This window comes from Bactrocera dorsalis, chromosome 2 (assembly GCF_023373825.1).
Source record: "Bactrocera dorsalis isolate Fly_Bdor chromosome 2, ASM2337382v1, whole genome shotgun sequence".
In the NCBI taxonomy this organism is placed as follows: domain Eukaryota; kingdom Metazoa; phylum Arthropoda; class Insecta; order Diptera; family Tephritidae; genus Bactrocera; species Bactrocera dorsalis.
Window position 1 is genome coordinate 1,997,698 of NC_064304.1, and position 20,093 is coordinate 2,017,790.

At 37.9% G+C, this 20,093-nt stretch overlaps 2 protein-coding genes across 4 annotated transcripts in view; both read right to left on the bottom strand.

Annotated features, from left to right (window-relative positions):
- Positions 1-600: 600 nt before the first annotated feature.
- LOC105233797 (uncharacterized) overlaps positions 601-20,093 on the bottom strand; it is a 92,058-nt gene continuing 72,565 nt past the window's right edge. The window contains exons 2-3 of one of the 3 annotated variants that reach the window (XM_049447415.1): positions 805-1,133; positions 601-736 (exon numbers count right to left, since the gene is read on the bottom strand). In XM_049447415.1, coding sequence (XP_049303372.1) covers positions 838-1,133 — 296 coding nt within the window. In that variant the 3' untranslated portion in view covers positions 601-736; positions 805-837. Of the gene's footprint in view, positions 1,134-1,191; positions 1,540-20,093 lie in introns of those variants that run through there. The other 2 variants (XM_049447416.1, XM_049447414.1) reach the window with 2 other exon arrangements.
- Positions 3,650-4,199, bottom strand: LOC105233796 (uncharacterized). Its single transcript, XM_011215962.2, has 2 exons — positions 4,041-4,199; positions 3,650-3,958 (listed from the first exon to the last, which is right to left on the bottom strand). Exons 1-2 carry the CDS (start codon positions 4,120-4,122, stop codon positions 3,690-3,692), a joined length of 351 nt encoding a protein of 116 aa, XP_011214264.2. The 5' UTR covers positions 4,123-4,199; the 3' UTR covers positions 3,650-3,689.

Consider the following 20,093-nt stretch of genomic DNA (forward strand, 5'->3'; position numbering starts at 1 on the left):
ATAGCTATGAAAAGCTTTATATCTGCCTACGACGGCAAGATGAAATATCTCATGTCATCAAACAAACAGTCGTCGCACTCACGACTTGGCTCTCATGTCACTGTTGACAGTCATAACTTCGAAGTTGTAGATAATTTTATCTATTTAGGAACCAGTATTAACACCACCAACAATGTCAGCCCCGAAATCCAACGCAAAATAACTCTCACAAACAGGTGCTACTTCGGACTGAGTAGACAATTGAAAAGTAAAGCCCTCTCTGAACAAAGACCAAACTTTACAACTCACTCATTATCTCCGTCATGCTATATGGTGCAAGGGCATGGGCGATGACAACAGAGTCGACGTTACGAGTTTTCGAGAGAAAGATCCTGCGGAAAATTTATGGTCCTTTGCGCATTCGATGAAACAATGAGCTTCAGTGAATTAAGGAACAGCGGCTACGCTGACTACGTCATATCGTCTGAATGGATGAAAACACTCCAGCACTTCAGAGAGGCGGATGATTCGTCATCGTATTCGTTTGTGATGCTAGCTCGCGGAAATCCAACTTTTCTTTCCGGTTGGTATCTAAATAACTATTTATTGGATCTCTGCGTTCAAGTATATTTACTAGAGTGTTAAGGTCTTGCAAATTCTTGTAAAACAACAAATAATCTAAAAAAATTGAACTGCTGTTCGATAAACTGATATCTATCGAACAAAAACTAGAGATATAGCGGCCATGGGTTCAAATCTGGAACGGATTTTATAAATAATCATAGAATATAACGTATCTCTTATAATATAAACTGTTTGCATCACCAGTGATGGTATTTCATGTATATTATTATAAAATCAGCACAAACTGGCAGTGCCCACATCCAGCATAGACAAGACGTTGGTCAGTATATGGAGCGCTTCGTCGTAGGCAGCTTTCTCAACACTCGCGTCATTGTCAGCAGTAGCTTTCATTAATAAATTGTAGGCGAAATTTAGGTCTGCTTGTTTGGCCGCAGATAAACCAGGTTTAGCAAGAGCGCTTTGGATACTGCTCGCCAAACTATTAATGGCCCTGTCTTGGTCCCCTCTTCTTAGCCCTTCATATTTTTCATCTAGTTTTCTTTCCTCCTCCTCTTTCCATTGAGCATAGCCTGTGAAAATTGGGGTAGACCATACAGATATATGTGATAATATACTTCAAATTGTTACTCATGGTTGTTGTTTCAATTTTGTCCGATTCCGGGGTTTTGTCATCACTTCTACTCGAACTGGCCGTGGTTGTTGGTGCACTTTCTGGTGTTGTAACTTGACTTGCTTGTGATCCAGTGCTCGTCGTGCCAGTTGAGCTGTCGACAGTTGTAGTTGAACTGACTGTAGTTGGAGTTTCATCAGCAACTGTGCTATCCGGACAAGATAATAGGGTGCAAAGGATTGCCATGACAATTGAAACCGTGCTTACTTTCATTTTAGACCACGCTAAGAAATAAATATTAATTTGTAAATGCTTCGCAACTCGCTACTTTTACGAAAGTGAAAATCGATTCGGCTTGTGTGCACTATAAATAGCTAAGCCCTGTTATAGAAATTCATTACTATCTATATAGTTCCGTCGCCGGAAAATTTAGATTACTTTTAGAGCGCAACCATTTTTATTACTTGCAAACACACATCCACGCGCATATAATTTACAAATTGAAATTTGTCAAATGACTATGTAAAGTTATGGCACTGCCGTTATTTATGACTAGTTTTATGATTTTATGAACTGCTTCCAAATTAAAAAACTAATTTAAAAACGCTTGTGACGTGTTCGCGTGTAAGTAATTAGCTAACTTAAGCTCCTCAAAGTTGCAACAATAACATATTACGTAAAGTTACTTCCTAGTCGTATATTTATTAAGTTCTAATACTGGATCAGATGCTACATATGTATGTACGGTGTGTTCACTTACTAAACAAGCGCCTACAGAATACTCGTTGAAGGAACAAAATGGTTTTGAAGTAATTTACAATTGTTGAGCAGTGTGAGGAATTTGCTTGACCGTTGAAGTATTTTTTATATTCGTTATAGAAGCATTCAGTCACTTTCCTACCTGTTTTCGATACTTCTTATAAAATTTTTGACGACTTCATTTAAACATCCTTTGTTAGAAAATATTTTATAGACCTATACAGGTACTGGAGAAAATCAAACACTACACTAAAGATTATAACCTGCAGCTGGGTGGTGGGGTAAACACCGTTTATTTGTTTTCTAATTATTATACGTACTCTGAACAGAGTTTATTAAGTTTGTGACGAAGGAAAACATCGGATATATAAAGTAAATATATATATAATTTTGATATACACAAGTATATTTTCATTTCGTAATATTTATTGGCAAATTAAATTCGTTCAAAAATTTGCGAAAGTTTTATTTTTATAAAAAGTTAAAAATTTTGTTAATTTTTACTGACTTTTGAAAGGAAACATTCGTTAAACTCGATATTAAATTTACTCTTTTAATAAAATCTAAAACATTACTAATTTTCGTTAAACGGGTTTTTCAATAGGGACGCTACAAATCTAGTCGGTTAGGGACAGCATACGATACCATATTTTTCTTTTCATCATGGAAAGATATACCAACCAACAACGAGTCAAAACTATTAAAATTTACCAGCGAAATTCGAAGTCAGGGACCTCAACTCCAAAAGCGCTACGTCCAATTTATGATCGTTATAATCGTCCTGTCAGATCAGCAATTGAGCATCTGGTGGAAAATTTTAATCCACAGGCACAGTATGAAATGTTCCTGTGCCAGTGAAACAAAGAAGTTCCCGTAGTGTCAAGAATATTGCTGCCGGTAGCGCATCAATTGAGGAAGACCCAAATCAGAATGATAACCAAATATTTTTGACCCGAATTGGTTGACATGATGTGGTTCCAACAGGACGGCCACAAGCCACAAAGCGAATATCACAGTTGATTAATTTAAAACCAAGTTTGGTGAACATGTTATCTCACGAAATGATTCAGTCAATTGGCGTTGATTTAACGCCGTTAGACTACAAGTATTTCCTGTGGAGCTGCGTCAAGTCTATGGTCTGTGCCTACACGCCAGCGATACCTAATTAGTTTCGTACGAATAACGAACGTAAAATTGCAACAATATCGGCCGTACTTATGCTTGAAAATCGTTGAAACTTTGTTTTAGCATCTGGACTTTTGCAAGCGCGCCCGTTGTGGCCATGCAAAAGAAATCGAGTTCCATATATAACGGCATCGAATGTACTTTCACAGGAATAAAGAATTTCATTTCATTTGTATAGAAAATGAGCGTGTGAAACTATTTCCAAAGTCAGAAAAAGGAGAAAAAGAATAAGAAAACTTAACTTGTGGTGCAATAAAAAGTAAATCTCTTAAAATTCTCTAATTTCTGAAGCCGTTCTTAATGAAATTATGATTTATCGGTTGATAATTAGCTAAGATGTGGGCTAAGAGTACGCAAAAGTACGAAAAACTGGTTATAAGCTTAAGTCGAGATTATGGGGGTGTTTGGCAAATTGCAAAACTGGATTCTCGTTCTACTCGACAACACCTACAAAAAAATAATTTTACTTCCCATATATTCAGACTTAATTTTTGTTTGTAGCTTTGTGTTATATTTGTTTATTTAGTGTCATTCACGGTTAAACGCATCTAAGTCTATGCAAAGGGCTCATTTAGGGTGATAAAACACTAATAAATGTGTCGAGTGCATCGTTGTAAGCGGCTTTTTTGAAATAGACATCTTTAACTCTATCCGCAATTTTCAGCGATGTTATTGCGGAGTTAAGACTGTGTTTCTGTGCGTCAGATAAACCGTTTCTGTACAGAGCGCTCTGTAAGTTCGTCAGTAAAGCAGCGTTCGCTTTGTCCTGATCCCTTCTCTGAAGTTTTTCAAAATGCTTTTTTTGGTTTGCGTCTACCTTCGCTTTCCATTTCTGATATTCTGTGGTAAGAAAACGATGTTAATTTCAGGTATAAAAATGTATATAATTAATATGTTGATTTAATGGAAGGGTAAAATTTACCTTTATCAGACCCCTGTGCTTCTGCTAGATACGAGTATAGGTACAACGCTACCGCAAGTACGCCGACGGTTGCCTTATTCATTGCCGTATTCCGTAGTAAGTTCGAGAGTGCGAGCCGCTTTCTTTAAGTACTCGCAGGCTTGCACTGCGGTATTTTACTTGTACGCCCTTCTAATGAAATATGTAACTCTGTATGTTAGCTGAATAATGAATTGCTGTGCTGACATAAATGGTTTGTTATCGCTGAACAAACTTAAAATTATTGGAAAATGCAACATTTTTAATTGCTTACCATAACCGAGCTCTGCAAATGAGTTGTCATGAGAGTATTTCCTTATTTTCACTGCTCTGGACTGGAAAAAAACTAATTTGTTGAACTTAAGATTTAGTATTAATTTGTGCTAATTTTAATTTCAAAAACATCGAAACTACATTTATGCAACTTTTGAAAACGGTTATCGCACAAAGTTTGCAAAGAAGTTGCAATCACTCCTTCGATTTTAGCTTGTGTTTAATTATCCAAGTTGTTGTTGACGCTGACAATGTGAGTTCATAAGTGGCTTGTGAGTAGGTATCCCGCAGTAAAGCAAGGTCTACATCTGGCTTGCATCTATAATTACCTGAGTGAAATTTAAGTAATTAGAAAAATTCAGAATTTGGAATGATTGTTAGTGAGTTTATTTTAGTTTTTTACATATTTTTATACTTATTTCTAGCATAAATTAAAAAATTGTAAGTCTTAGGCGTAAAAATTCAAATTTGCAATATTTCCATTAAATTATATAAGGTTAGGTTAAACTGGTAGGCAATAGGCCACGCATAGACCAGTTTTGCTCCTTTACGATACCGGATGGAATTCACTCCCTAGGTACAAGAGAAGTAAGAATCCTCACAATCGATTCCTCCTCTAGTGTATCATAGAGACCCCAGATGCTAACAGCGCACTCTTGCCAATACGAGACAAATGCACAAGAGATGCTCCATTGTTTCCCTAATACCCTGCTTTAAACATTTCCTGCAATCTTCTTGATCCGTCAGCCGCAGACGTGTGCCGCCACCAGACAGTGAATAGTTAGTATTCCGATAATTTTCCTACAGTTTCTTCTTGAGTGCCAATAGGAATTGTGTGTGCTTCCGATCTACCGCTCACATCATTCTCATCCACTACTTCGTTACCCTCGATGGCTTTGTGACCTGGCATCTAGCAGAAGTTAAGTTACTTACTTTTGGCAACATATTCCACTGTTTCCTGGCGTAGATGGTGACTCAGGAATTGCCTTCAGGTCCTTTAGAGACTAGCTCCGTTGCTTTCGTAATGACAAAGACCTCAGCTTTACGCCAGCCTTCTTTTCCTATGTTTACTTTGAACCTTCTTTCCCAGTTAAAAAGTGGGGTGATGTAATCAGTGTTTCTCCAACCGCCATCACCGATTGAACTATGCCTGAAGGTTCTATATGTAAATTACCCTGCAGCCGGCAGTCGTCCCGCTGATTTTGCTGCGCAGTTTTCAGCGAATATGTCCATAGGTGGCAGGTTTAGTATCAGTTCAAGAGCTGCCGTTGGAGTTCTTCTTAAAGATCCCGTTATGCGCAGCAGCGAACTTCTGAACCTTTTCCATTGGCTTCCGGTATGTAGATTTCCGTACGCTCGTTTGACATGCTTTTGGACCGTTCAAAAAGCTGTATTGAAGCAGAAGAAGACTATTTTGAATAAAATAAATTGTTTTTGCTGAAAAAAACCATTTGTTCTGTTTTGTTTTTAAGTCCTACTTATTTTGGAACTCACCGAGAAAATATCTCTCTACTTGAACTACTTCGTTTCGAAAGCATCGTTGCAATCGTTTTAAAAACTCAAATCATCAAAAATTATCGCTGTGATCATAAACATAATGATGTGTGGTATGTATATTGTATAATATTAATGGAAACTCATGACGCCGAGTCACATGCCGCAACCACAGACCATTTTACCAATGCTGCAACATTTATATCTTTCGAATTTCTTTCAATTCAAATAGTTAGTAAATTGGTTTTGAATTTAAGCAATTACTTTATGTACATACATAAAACAAAACACACACACACTATCAAAAAACCAATTACTATATTAGTTACAGCCATGCAAAGGCGAACTATCCTCCCATTCAAGTATGCAGTTATTAAGTACAGTAGCTCCAAAGAATTCGAAAGCGCATCCCCTGGGATGCAAATGCACCAGCATGAGCTTGTGGTGCTCATCATTTTCAGATGTGGCTTTTATGTACGGTCTAAATTTTTCATGTGGCACTGTGCTATTGCTGCAACAAAGAACCAATAACATAATGGCCCCGGGCAGCTTTTTAATTTTTATATCTGAACGAACTCGAATGCCTTACTTCACACACACATACACATGCTCGTATGTGTATATGTACGGTGTGCAACAGTCTTATTCAAATAGGGCAAGCAAATGACAAACAAAGCGAGCAAATAACATGAAACGAAGAATAAAATAATGAAGAAATATCGCAGAGAATATTAATAATAGCAGCAAAGGAGCGTTCACATACGCTTGCACACACACATCTGTATACATTATTGTTGGCAAGTGAATTAAGCCAGGAGAGTTTAGCTAAGCAGGGCGTAAGTTGCCAGAGAATGCATGTAAGCCGGGTTGCAACTGACAGGATTTTAAGCAAACAATACATTGCAAATGTCTTTATGTGCATACATATATATACACATACATATATATGTGTGTGTATTGTATATAGGTTAGTGAGTTGAACGCAATTTTCTATTATGTTCAGGCATTGCTTCCTCCATAAACGCACGCAATGTCGAAGTGCCTTAGCTTTTGCTTTGTACACACGTGACAAGCCTTAGAACATCTCAGTACCAATACAGCTACACAAATGCACAGCAAAATATTGCCATAAATAAATATCAAGTGCAAGCATTGGAAAAGTTCTAACATTTGCTTAGTAATATTAAGCTTAATGTCAACGTTTATGTTTATGAGACTAATACATGTACGAACTTCGAAGGCGTAGAAATATACACAAGTCGCTTGGTGGTTACCAAAGCATTTTCGGGGTACAATTTACAGAACCAACTTCGCTCCAGTCTCTAATTCATGAACTAATCATATACTGCGTCTCACGAATATCAACCTACATATGGCTCAAGCAGTTCACAACTTCCGGTCCTAGACCAAGTATCTTCTGGGTAGCCATAATGGCAAAACATCCCCTCCACAGGGTTGAGCGTTCGGTTTGGGAACCGCGACGTAAAAAAAAAACAATGCAAAATTACCAACAGCGTCCGAAGAGAAACCCCCTTGAAGGTGAAGGATCGTCAGGGTGAAGGCTGACATCACAGCCGTCTAAGAAATGCGATGGACGGGACACGAAATGAAGCGTATATCTTGTGCTTATCGCTGATACATTAACTGAGATCAATTGCCGGCATGTCCAACGGATATCAAAAACTTGTAAAAATATTTATATAATACATATAAATGTAATGTAACTTATTACACATTAGAATTAAAAATCGCTCTGTGCTATGTAACAGTAGTTGCTGTCATCCGTCAATCCTTCGGCTACATCTCTAAGCTCTTCTGATAGAAGTATAATTAATCACTTCTAAAATTAGTTCAAAGCTACGCCGAAAATTCGAAAATTCGGCTACAGAGACTTTGATTCATTCAACTCTCACTCTAAACACAATGTCATGCACTCGCAGTGCTTACTTACAGATCTGCAACCACATATAAATGCTGCACAAACAAAAGTGCAGTAGTTTTTGCCACTGTATTATTTAGTGTTTACCTTTAGTGTCATTCGTACAAACAACCGCCGAAGGGCCTCACTAAAATACCGAAAAGTGCGCTCATAAATGCATGGCGTTTTCAAGCACACCTCAAGCACCGACTCTGCCATATGAGTTCGAAGGCAATTGTTTTCACTCGCAAAGAGCACTTGAGAGAGCCTCACTTCACTTGGCTCTTGGGTCTTAGCGCGATTTTTCTGTTTTGCAGTGCTTAGGACGTGACAACAATACATGGTACATGCGTGTCTATTTGTTGTAAGATTCTTGTAATTCTGTTTGTTAACCATTTTGGTTAGTACTTCTGCGCCATGCAGCTAAGCGCTCCCACTAGCTGAATACTTAGATTCACTAAGCTCAAATCGTATGGGAAGTTGTCATATACTTACATACATAAAAGTCCTAGTTTGGTTTAGGGCAAAACATAAAACATTCACTGGGTTGCTAGGTACGAATGACAGAATGAAACGGAAACCCATTTGAGACAGCCAAATCGCAAGAAAGTCAAAAAGGTGCATAAATATTTTCAGGAGTATTTTTAATAAAAGTTGTAAAACTCTCTAATGATTGCATTACAGTTTATTGAAGAAAGAGATTATTATATTGGACAAAAGGGGATAGAGGGAGTTGAGAATCGATTTCATATATTTTCGAAACCAATACACCTTATGTTGCTTTCTCAGATCATAAAATCGTTAAAGAGAACAATATAAGCACATGAAAATCTATTAAATCTTCCATCTTGAACATACATACATTTAAGTATACATTGTGGCAAAAAACACCCGGAATTGTAACAAAATTCCCCTTGTAAATGATTTAAAAAAATGTATTATACTAAGTAAGTAAGACTCTCCTGTGTGCAGAATCGTTGGGAATGTTGAAAAAGGCTTAAGGAGATTCAGTTGAATCAAAACCACTAGCCTATGAGTAGTACAAAGCCTTCAAAGACGGTCGAGAGATCGTTGAAGGCATGCCTCATTCTGGACGACCTTCGACCTCTTCAACTGCAGAAAATATTAAAAAAGTGAAGATCGTGGGGACTGAAAATCGCTTGCAAGTGTTAGAGAGATGACAAAGGAGCTCAACATTTCTGACAAGTCCGTTCAAATGCTTTTGGTGGATATTTGTGTATGAAACGCGTCCTTGCTCGAACCGTCCCGATAAAGCTGAATTTTTTTTTAAAGATTGGCGTAAACAGGTCTCTTTGGACATGCTGACCCCACATTCATGAAGAGCATAATAACTGTCAATGAGACATGGGTTTGTGAGTTTAAAAAACCACGCCAAGGCCGCTCAAAAATCAAGGTGATCCTCAGTGACAGGCAGTCAATAAAGAGTTCTATTTGGAAATTTTGAGGCGTATGCGTAAGAATATCCCCCAAAACGGCAAAAAATGTGGACTTTAGACGATGATAATGCACCATCTCATTGAGCCAAGATTGTCACCGAACTCAAAGCCAAAAACGCAATGAATACCATCGATTAACCACTGTACAGGCTCTGAAGTAACAACAATTTATCTTCAACTCCTTTTTCGCAAATTCACCCAATTGATTATTTTTTATGAAAACCTCAGTGAAAAATCGAGTATTCAAATATGTAACTATTAAAATATTAAATATTCACGATTAAAAGGGAAAATCGCAGCTTAATCACTCTCGTTCAGCTCGCTGCCAAGGAAGGTATTCATTGTCTTCCCAACGGAATGAAGCGAAAAGTAAAGCCATCAGGAAACATTAACACACATATATTCATTATAGACATTTCGAGATACTACAATGTGCTCAAGCGATTACCAACACACATACACGCACACACACGCAACCACCCATCGCTCGTGTCTTCCGCTGCTCTGACTTAATGCCGTGTTGAAAATGAAATTTGTAAACTGAAAAACAATGCATGTAAAATGCAAACGAGTGCGCCACATTGCATTACGCACGCGGATGTATGAAAAATTCGTGAAGGCGAGGAACTCATTAGCATGCTGTGCGCGTACCCCCTCCCCCCTACACGCGCCCCACAGCTTCAGTGTGCCGCCGCGCTACACTTGCGCAACCGCTTCCGACCGCAGCGACCGCTTTGCGGGCACAACAATGGCCCGGACAGCTGCATCGGCACGAGCTGAACGAACTTGGTGGCCGCAGAAGCGAAAAGAACACGGAACTGCCAGTTGGTCGGCGGGCGTCGGTCGGACTTTAATCTGCATAAAACTGCGAAGAAACGCCGCGCGGCGCGCATACACCGTTAATGTTTGTATATGCATGGCAGTGTCTGAAATTTGTCCATTATCCGAGCGAATTTTTGCAGATGAACGAATAATGAAATTAATGAACCATTAAGATTGCGTGGCGATAAATTTTTGCAAAGTGCATAAATTACGCGCCAGTGCCGGCAGCCCGCAGAGCAACAAGGTGACCGACCCCCCAACCCCGCCGCGGTGAACACGGCTCTCCTGCTGCGCCACCCAACGCCCCCGCTTCGCTGGCAACTTATGTGCTGAATATTCTCGGCATTGTTGCAAATTGATAGCATTATGTGCGAGTGTGTGTGTGTGTGCGCGCGAGCTGCCAGCGCTTCTGTAAGCTCATAAACGGATGTACGGATTGATTTAATTTGTAAACTATGGTAATGTGCATATTCCGAAGCCGAGATAGCGGTGGTAATTATTTTAATGATTTCATTGACATGTAAATATTCCACCAGTTGCCGCACCTAAAAGTAAGTATGTTCGTTTCAGAGCCAGCAGCCAATCTCCTTTGGGATCGAACAGCAAGTGACACCTCCTTAGAGTGCACGACTCCGTTTCACTGCAAATTATGAATATTTATATGAATATATATATATATATATATATGTGACATTATATATGAAACAATAATTGACAGATTTATCGAAGTGTATATATATTATATACATACTATGTACACGTTATATATTGCCACCATTATGACCTAGTAAATTGAGTATTTGATTGATCCATTAAAAAGTGGAAGAAGTCCGGACATCTGGCTAAGCATCAAAGGTCGCTGATTGTGATTGGGAAGTTCAACTCATAACAGGTATGAACATGAACGCGGGTTTCAAAAAGCTTCAGCTTACCTAGAATGCGATATTAGATAGAAAGTGCCTCCTATTCAGACCATTCAAACTGAAGTAATATTGGGCGCTGAAAAAACATGATATTAAACTTTTTTTATTTAAAAAATGTATAATTTCTGTAACTATTTCATGCCTCTTGTTATCAAAATGAAGCCACCTCTACTATATTTTATCCAAGTTGCAGTGTTTGAGGCTCAACGTGTGAAATAAATTGCTCAGCGCACATGAAGTCGATAAAGTGGCTGCTACTCAGACTTATATGTTCAGCCAAATGTTCCCGCTTTCTCCTTTAAAATGTATCTTTCCGGCGTTTATAAGCACGAAAACCGGCACAATGGTTGTAAACTATAAGTCAGACAATAATGCCGCAAAACTTGCCATAAAGGCAACGCAAAAGCGCGCACATATACCCATGCCGTGGTGTATGTATATTTCGCCACTTCAAGCGCCTGAATGTAGGCAAATTATGCGGGTGCATACATTGTTATGCTGCCAAGTATGCATGTGTGTGTGTGTATGTTGAGATCTGCAAGTGTGTCGGCACAAAGTAGATATTTATTGCGTGCTTAAGCGATTTTGAGTTTCGTGTGCGTGGCAAGGCCCTGTCGGAACTCTTAAACTAAACGGGATTTGAAGGCACAATTTCAACAAAAAAAAAGTTTGTATTCGTAATTCCAATTTCATATTCAAAAATCTATGAAATATTTAAATAAAGCTACAAGTAATAAAATAAATAATCGCCTTTTCACTTTATTAACCCAAATGGTTTTTCGGGCACACACGATTCCTACAGACCTGGAAGGACTCGTGCATATTAGTACTCAAATTTTGATGGTTTTGTTGGAAAAAAGATCGAGTATGCGTTGCACACATTTTATGAGGTAAAAAGTTGGGTGCGTTGACTTCAACTTGAAAGTTTCAATGGCAAATTAATACATTCTGCGCGGCTGCAAGTTCACAGACTGTCGAAAATTGCGCTCCTGCATTTTTCGGTGAAAAAGTAATTTGTCGCTTAAAGCTACAAAGTACTGGTAGTTCGGTTATAAGATGCTTCAGTATTTTGCGAGCACTTGACTGCGCATGTTAAATTTGTTTTGATATTTATAATAACAGAGTAATTATTGTTAGTATCAGCACTAAACCGAATCTGCGGAATTAAATTAATTTCGTACTAAGCGACTTGAGATATTTCCTAGAGAAAAGATTTAACGGAGGTTTTGCAAGCAAAAGTTCGGTCAACAGCTTTTTCAGACTAGCAGACTGAAAGAGTGCTGAAAAATATTACTGTTAAACGACAAAAGATTAGACAACAACATTTTCAGTGCGACAAAATTTTTAAATTTCCTAGAAAAATTTGCATTTTTATATGCAAATGTGTATCAGTCTCTCCTCTTTAATAACTATTTAGTCCTCCTTCCAATTGAGAGGTTAAATCTCTAATAAAAAATATATCTACATTTAAGATTTCAAAACAACTTTCCGTATAATACTCGTATACCGGTTGTACAAACGAACAAGCATCACTTGCTCTGCGATTTTGTGCAATCATCTCCTCTTACAGATGGGAAATTGTATCGCCCTTCTTATTGGATGGAGAAACTTTTCTTTTCGCCATAAGTAATATTTGAGTAATTTCTTCATTTCCTGGCTTACGTTTTCCATAAAAAATAAGGCTTTGCTTCTGTCGTTTTAAGTTCTGTCGTTCGATAAGAGAGGGCGTTGCAACTAGCCCAACATTTTTTGTTTTGTCGGTACACTCTACATATGAACGTATGTGAAGTTTCACTTCAATCTGTCAATTCATTCTTTGTTTACAAGCCATTTAGTGTCGCCGTCCCCCAGAATTTTTTTACAATTGAAAAGATTTAATACTTGCGGAAAAAAAATTCTTATTTTTGGAAGGTGTAACACCAAAATAAATTCACGAATGAATGTTAAAAGTGTAAAGTGAATTTGGCAACCTTAGTGTTTCAATCTGACAACTCACAACTTTATCATAAGGTTTGACATTTTTGATGGTATACTTCCCCAGAACAAATTCACAACTTTCGATGTGGATTAACTCAAGAACAGATCGCCGATAAAATTGATTAAATTTTTGGCGAAGTAGCTTCATCAAGGACTGAAGTTTGTCAGTGGTATAGTGACCACCAATCACTGTTGTTGTTCCGAAAACTATGTATGCCATCCACAGACCGATATAGCACGACCAAATAGAGAAATATTTTTTTCACATTAGATCTCGAAATGGCTCAAAAAAATGCTCATGTTGATTGGTCGACAGAAATATTAATGAGATACGAAAGCGGTGCTTTCTAGGTGCTCCCAGACAAGCTCAATCCAATAAAAGTTGTTCGCCCACGAAAAACTTCCAAGCAAAGGTTGCCTGGTTCCTTGCGAAAACTGGTCAGAACAGTAAGTTCTAAGGGGTACACAATTGTTTCCGGTAATCTTTTCAGAAAACAGCAAAACCAACCACCAAGGACGGATCACCCTTCACGACGGCAAAGCAAGCGCTCACAATTCAACTGAAGCAATTACATTTTTGAGCATTTGAAGAGTCATCTACCGTTAAATACTAACTTGGCACCGAATAACTTCTTTATATTTCCATACGAAAAAAAAAAAAACAAACTAAGAGGTCAACGTTTTTGGACACCTGAAGAGGCGGTTGATGTGTTCAGAATGAATGTTTTGGAGATACCTCAATCAGAGTGGCAAAAATGTTTCGACAACTGTTTCAAACGCAATCAAAAGTATACAGATCTCAATAAAGAGCACATTTTTGAAAAACAATAAAACGCAAAAATTTGTTTTTGTTCTCTAATCCCGAAATTTCAAAAGCAACCGACATACACACACAACTCGCTAAGTGGTTGGGGTTCCAAATTTAGTAAAAAGCCCCATTATGAATAAGTTACAATTTTTTACACAAGTATAGGATATTGTGGATTCTCAACGAATAAAAATATATTAATATGAAATTTAATAATATGTATATGTATTAATAAGTAACTCAAAGTGATGATTTGATGAGAGCATAAGGTAGAAAATATTTCCGAGAAAGATATCTATATCTATTATAAATTTCATTCCTAAGAGCGCATACAGCCAACCGAAAATAAAAAATGAAAAAGGCTAAAATTATTTTCCAGTCATGTGCAATGACTCCTAAATTATACAGAAATATTACAAAGTGCATACAAAAGCTTTTGATCAACTAGATTTTCCATTTTGACGCACTCCACAATTTGAGAGCAATATGCTGGTGCTGGTGCAAATTGTAGATTCACAAAAATATTCATAAAACAAAGCACTCGAAACACTTTGCATGTCCTGCACCTGCCACATGCACACACACACACACACTCACACTCGTACCAAAGGATGGATGGAAGTGAGGGGGAAGTGCACGTACATGCATATGAGCATACTTATTCATGTGCCGGAAGTTTTTAGCGCAATTATTATTTCTATTTCACGTTGGCAACGAAAACGTGTCACAAGTGCCCGTCAGTTGCGACAATGACGCGCCGCCGCACCACCACTCACTCGTCAGAGTCAGAGTGTTGAGCGCACACTTGTCTAAATGTTTGCTTTACTTTTTCAAATTTAATGCTAATACCGACCGACTGCAAAAAGCTGAAAAGGCTTGAACTGCCGTTGTTGTTGCTGTTGTTGTCGAGTGCACCTAATGAGTTGAGCTATCATTGCAAACAGCGTAAAAGTCACGTTCCATGAAATGAGTCATTTAGGCCAACATTGGTACTTGCACGGATTACCTGATTTGCCGCTGACGCTTGGCGATTGTAATTGCAAGCACACGCCTGTTCACATCCACAGCTGAATTAAAGGTGGCAAAAAGTTGTTGCGGAACGTCAAAAGTATTTATTTATACCCACACTCGAGTATATTTTGGTGTACATGTAATGGTTGTGCGGCTAGGCGAAAGCCCTGCAAGGAGAACGACTAGCTTTGAGCTGAAGAAGCTTCTTCTGGTTTGCAGATCTGAACTTTAAATGCGGTGGTTATAGAAAGTAACCTTTACACGAGTTAAACTACTAATCGGGAATGAATGAATGAGTTATTGTGTGAGATTTGAAAAGTATGGAAAAGTATGACAAGCAGGTAGGAAATTCACTGAGCATATGAAAGATGATCCAATTCAAGGTTCCCCATTTTTTATAGAAAAGATACTTCACTTTTGATGGGGAATGTTTATTATCCTTTTATAGAGCATTCTCTGGAATTTATTTTTTGAAGATTATCTCTTTCAAATATTAGCCGCGGCTACATCTCAGATGGACCATCCATTGAGTCCAATTTCCGTTGACTCGTTAGGGCATTTCGAGTGGTAGCTGGCGAATGACATTCTTGGTATTTTGCTCCAAGGCCTGAAACGAAATCCCTCTTCGTAGATCTTAGACTTTACATATTCTCACAGGAAAAAGTATAACGATATGATATCGTTCGATCTTGGTGGCAAATTAAACGACCTAAAACGTGAAATTATCTGCTCACCGAAGAGCTCTCTCAATAAATCCATTGATTGATGCGATTTGTGGGAAGTGGCGCCTTCTTGTTGAAACCAAATATCGCTGAGATCTCGAGCTTCAATTTCAAACATCAAATAGTCGATTATCATAGCGCAATAACGGTCGCTATTGACGGTTACGTTCTCACCGACATCATTTTTGAAGAAATATGGACTACAAACCACACAAACCGTTGTTTTTCCTGGCTGAAATGGCAGCACTTGAATCTATTCAGGTTGCTATTTGTCCCAAATGCGGCAATTATGCTTTTTTACAAATTTTGTTCGAAAACGTCGGATCTTCTAAAAACTATTCAAAAGCCGGTCAAGCGGCTTCAGTTCTTGAACAATCTGTATTTTATAGGCTTTCAATTTAAGATCTCGACGTAAATCCGCCAAGTCGTTTCATATGGCTCTGCAGATGCAGGTGCTTCGTGTACACTCTCAGTTATGACTGTTATATTTTCTTTACTAGGTGCTGGACGTGGTCTATTCGGTCGAATATAATAATGAATGCTGGGTCTCAAGATGGGTGATGATGTACCGAATTGTATGTAGCCGGATTATGTTGAGAATCAGCTAAGTGAACTTGTACGAATTGTAAACGAATAATGAACAAAAATAATATGACAGCTTAACACGACTTACGCTGAACTGTCAAAGAAAGACCATTGAAAAAGTACCTCTACTTGGATCACCCGTTGAATCCAAGAAAATTCACAGTTAATAAACGCGCAGAATTAAACAAACTCAACGCCATTCAAATTACTTTAACTAATCTCTCCACAGTACGATACGATATTGTTCCATATTCACACATCTTAGGGATACGGTAAAACATTCTGGGCTCCATGTTTTTCCAAATTCAATTCCTGATGGAAATTATGTCTTAAAAAAAACATAATAATTTCCATAATGCCAACAACTTAAAAGAATGGCGCTTAAATTGCGAATAATATTCATCGGTGATCAATTTCACTTATCCCATTTTTCTAAATAGCTGCCAAATAATAAATAATCTTCGCACCCACCAGAAACGGCAATTAAAATATCTCCACGCTTACAAAAGCAGGTCAGCATGCCCGCACCGGCGTCGACCCGCCCCATAGCCGTTGGGCATATCAGAGCATTTAAACACACTAATCCCAGCCGCAATCTGCATCACAATAAACAACAATTAAGCGGTATTTTTTTCATTCCACACGCAAAGACAACAACACGACGAGGCTTGGAGAAGAAAGGCCGAGCAAAGGAACCCATGAAAACACAATACACCAGGCTACTGGAAGCAAGCATGGGGAGCAAGTGAAACGAATGAATAAGCTTCGTTCAATAGAAGCTCCAAAGGTTGCCCAGAATTATGCTTTTTTGTCTTCTTTCTCATACGAAATTGCTAACTTTGTTAGCTAATGCAATAATTTTCAATAGGATTTTCCTAAGCAGAAGCAAAAAAGCACAAACATCCAATGAATTTTGAAAACAAAGAAATTTTGTGGGCCAGTGTCTGTATGTAGAGATTCTTACACCAAAACTCTGTAGAGGCACACACATACAGATATATATATACAGGCGCAAAGTGTGAAAGTTGAAGCGCGCCAAGCCGAGTGGGGCAATTGTTCGGCCAACAAAAAAAATTGATAATAATGAAAACGGTATTTTACAAAAGCAACGACCAGGGAAATGCACACATTGACCACAAATTGCTGCAAGGAAAACATAAATTACCACCAGCCGTTAGCAGTACATATGTATATTCTCCTTTCACAATTTTCAGCTCCTCTGCCCCACCAACCGCTTGGTCTTTTTGCACTTCGGGGATGCCACTAAAAAACTCCATAGAAATCTGCTTCGCAAGTATTTGAGCACAGAGTGGAGAGTTGCTTGCTGTGAGCTTAGGTTTTGTTGAAAATTTATTTATTACAATAATTTTAATTGTGCTTAGATTTTGTTGTTCGGGCTTCCTGCATTGCCGAAAGAAATTATAGATATGTTTGTTGGCTGACGAGGGTAAAGTCTTTATTAGAGATAAATTATAGATAATTTGTATTTCGATAAGGTTTTTTGCTAAAAATCTTTTTTGAGAAATAGTTCTGCAGATGGTCGGAATGTCTCTCGACAAAAATAGCTATTGGCAAGGAAAACGTTTAACAGCAGCTTAGTGCTCTATTAGGGTACACTCTTTGAAATCCACAAAAAGAAAATGAAAAGAGAGATTATAAAAATATTGATTTGTATTTTGACGATTTTCTCTTATGTCGGTTTCGGCGATTTTTGCATTGTAACTGTACTACTTATTTGTTAAATCGTCAAAGTAATGCCATCATTTCGAGATAGATGTAGGGTTATATATATATATAAATGATCAGCATGATGAGATGGATTGAAATTCGAGTGGCTGAGTGCCCGTCCGTCTGTGCATGTTCATTTGATAACATGAGTAAAAATTGAGATATTCTAATAAAACTTGGAACACATGTTCCTCTGCAAAAAGTACGAGCTCGCAGATGGGCCTAATTGGACCATTAAAAAAACCTATATAATGATATATCCAAGCTTGAACAGGTTATCTCAATACATAAATAAAATACCGAAATTCTTTCATGATGATACTTGTAAGAATAATAGGAGATGATGTCAAAATTATACAATGGATATGGCACCGCCAAAATTTAGATGCAAATTCGCAAATAATCTGTCAGATATATTGTATTATAGCAACTTAGAGAGAATCCTGATGTGAAAATTGTCCCTCAGTTCCCATAAATTGAAAAATGTTTCTAAATATCGGTCAGTATGATATCTTAGTGAATTGGATGGAGCGTGATTTTCTAATAAAAATGTATCTTTGTGCCGAAAATGGATAGAGTCTTGCCCTAGTTTCCACAAAACTGATATCAAAATGTTTAACATTCGTTTGACTTTAGTCGTTACATACATATAATAAAAATCGAATTTTCGCTGTCTTATTAAATATTACATCACCTCTAGAATATTATCCTAAATTTTTAAGATTTGTTCCCTGAAAGTTGCAAGAGCATGAAATTAGCAGTTGCACCCGAGCTTACCTCCCTGGAACTCTCTCTTTTATTTAGTATTCTCCAGAATTATTAAAATTTCGCCGAAATCGCTCGACCGATTGGCTTTAAATTTTTACACGGCCTTTTTAGATAGATTTGTTAGATAATAACTGAAGGAAAAATGTTTTCAATTATAATTTTTTTCAAAAAACGACTTTATTTTGGGAAGTCGTCATTTTGTCAAAAATCAACATTTTGACTTGTCCATATATTTATCTGCATTTTGTATTTCTGATCATTTTTAGCAGGCTTAACTCACACACACCGCACCTCACGAGTCTTTTTTTACTTACAAGTGCGTATAACCCTTTAAAAAAATATATAAATCACAATAAAATTATTATTAGATTCTTAAAATAAAGCTTATAATGTTTACTGTTCTACTAATTTACTTGCTTAAAATTGCGAATGTCGGTATAATAATAAGCATCATTTAAATATATATTAAATTACAATTTTTAAACTTTTTGCGTAGCACCACATAAAAACATCTTCTACTACGTGTGGCAGTTACATACCCCCACTCTTGGCTGTACACCAACACACATGCGCACAATAGAAAACTTACGCCAAATCCAATCAAATATGCAATTAATTACTATACTTTGCGGAAAATCTCCAAGTTCTGTAATAAGTTGGAATTAAGTTGGCTGTGTGTTTAAAAAGGAGTAGCTTGGTAATGCCACTTAATTGATTGCAAGTCCAACGACTTGTGAAAAACTGCACTCAGCTCATTACAGAGCGCCGAGCGGAGAACGCAGAGCGGCGCTTGAGTCACTCAAATAACTTCCTAAGTACACTTGCAAGTTAAACTGTAGCCGCCTTTTAATTATGCAAAATATTTTAATTGTTTGCACTAGTTGAGCATGTGTACTTGAGAGTATATAAATGAAACAGCAATTTGGTGCGCTTCTTAAAAACGCTCTCACTCCCCATATGAGGCACTGCCGAACACTTGGATTGCGTCACTAACGAACGGAAGCCACGAATCTTTAAGCATCTCAGAGTAATTTCGCCCCATCAAAGTTTCGAACGAATTCACAGGAATAGGGGAGAAATTAAAACACACAAACACACACATACACACATACACGCTTACATAAGTATACATTCTTTACAATCTAGTGTTTTTGGTAACATGTACACATAAAAATATTACGCTGCACTACATGGATATGCAAATACACGAATAAATACACGAAACACACAGACGCACATACATACTTGCAGCAAGTGCGCGTGTGTGCGAGTGTATGCTCTTAGCACACATTTGCCGGAGCGATAAAAAATTCAGCAAGGAAGCTATTAAAAGTTTCAGCAATTTTTAATTTCCTTTACAAACGCAACATGCAGCCGCAATAACAACTACAAAATCACTACGCCCAGCTGCCGCCGACCCCCCGCCCCCCTCTCCAGCGCGCCGCTCGTGCATTGCACAGCACCGTTGGCCATTACACTGCACAGCGTGAAATCTATTTGCACTCGAAATCGAGCAACATAAACGCTCCGCGCCGGCCGCGCGCTCCTC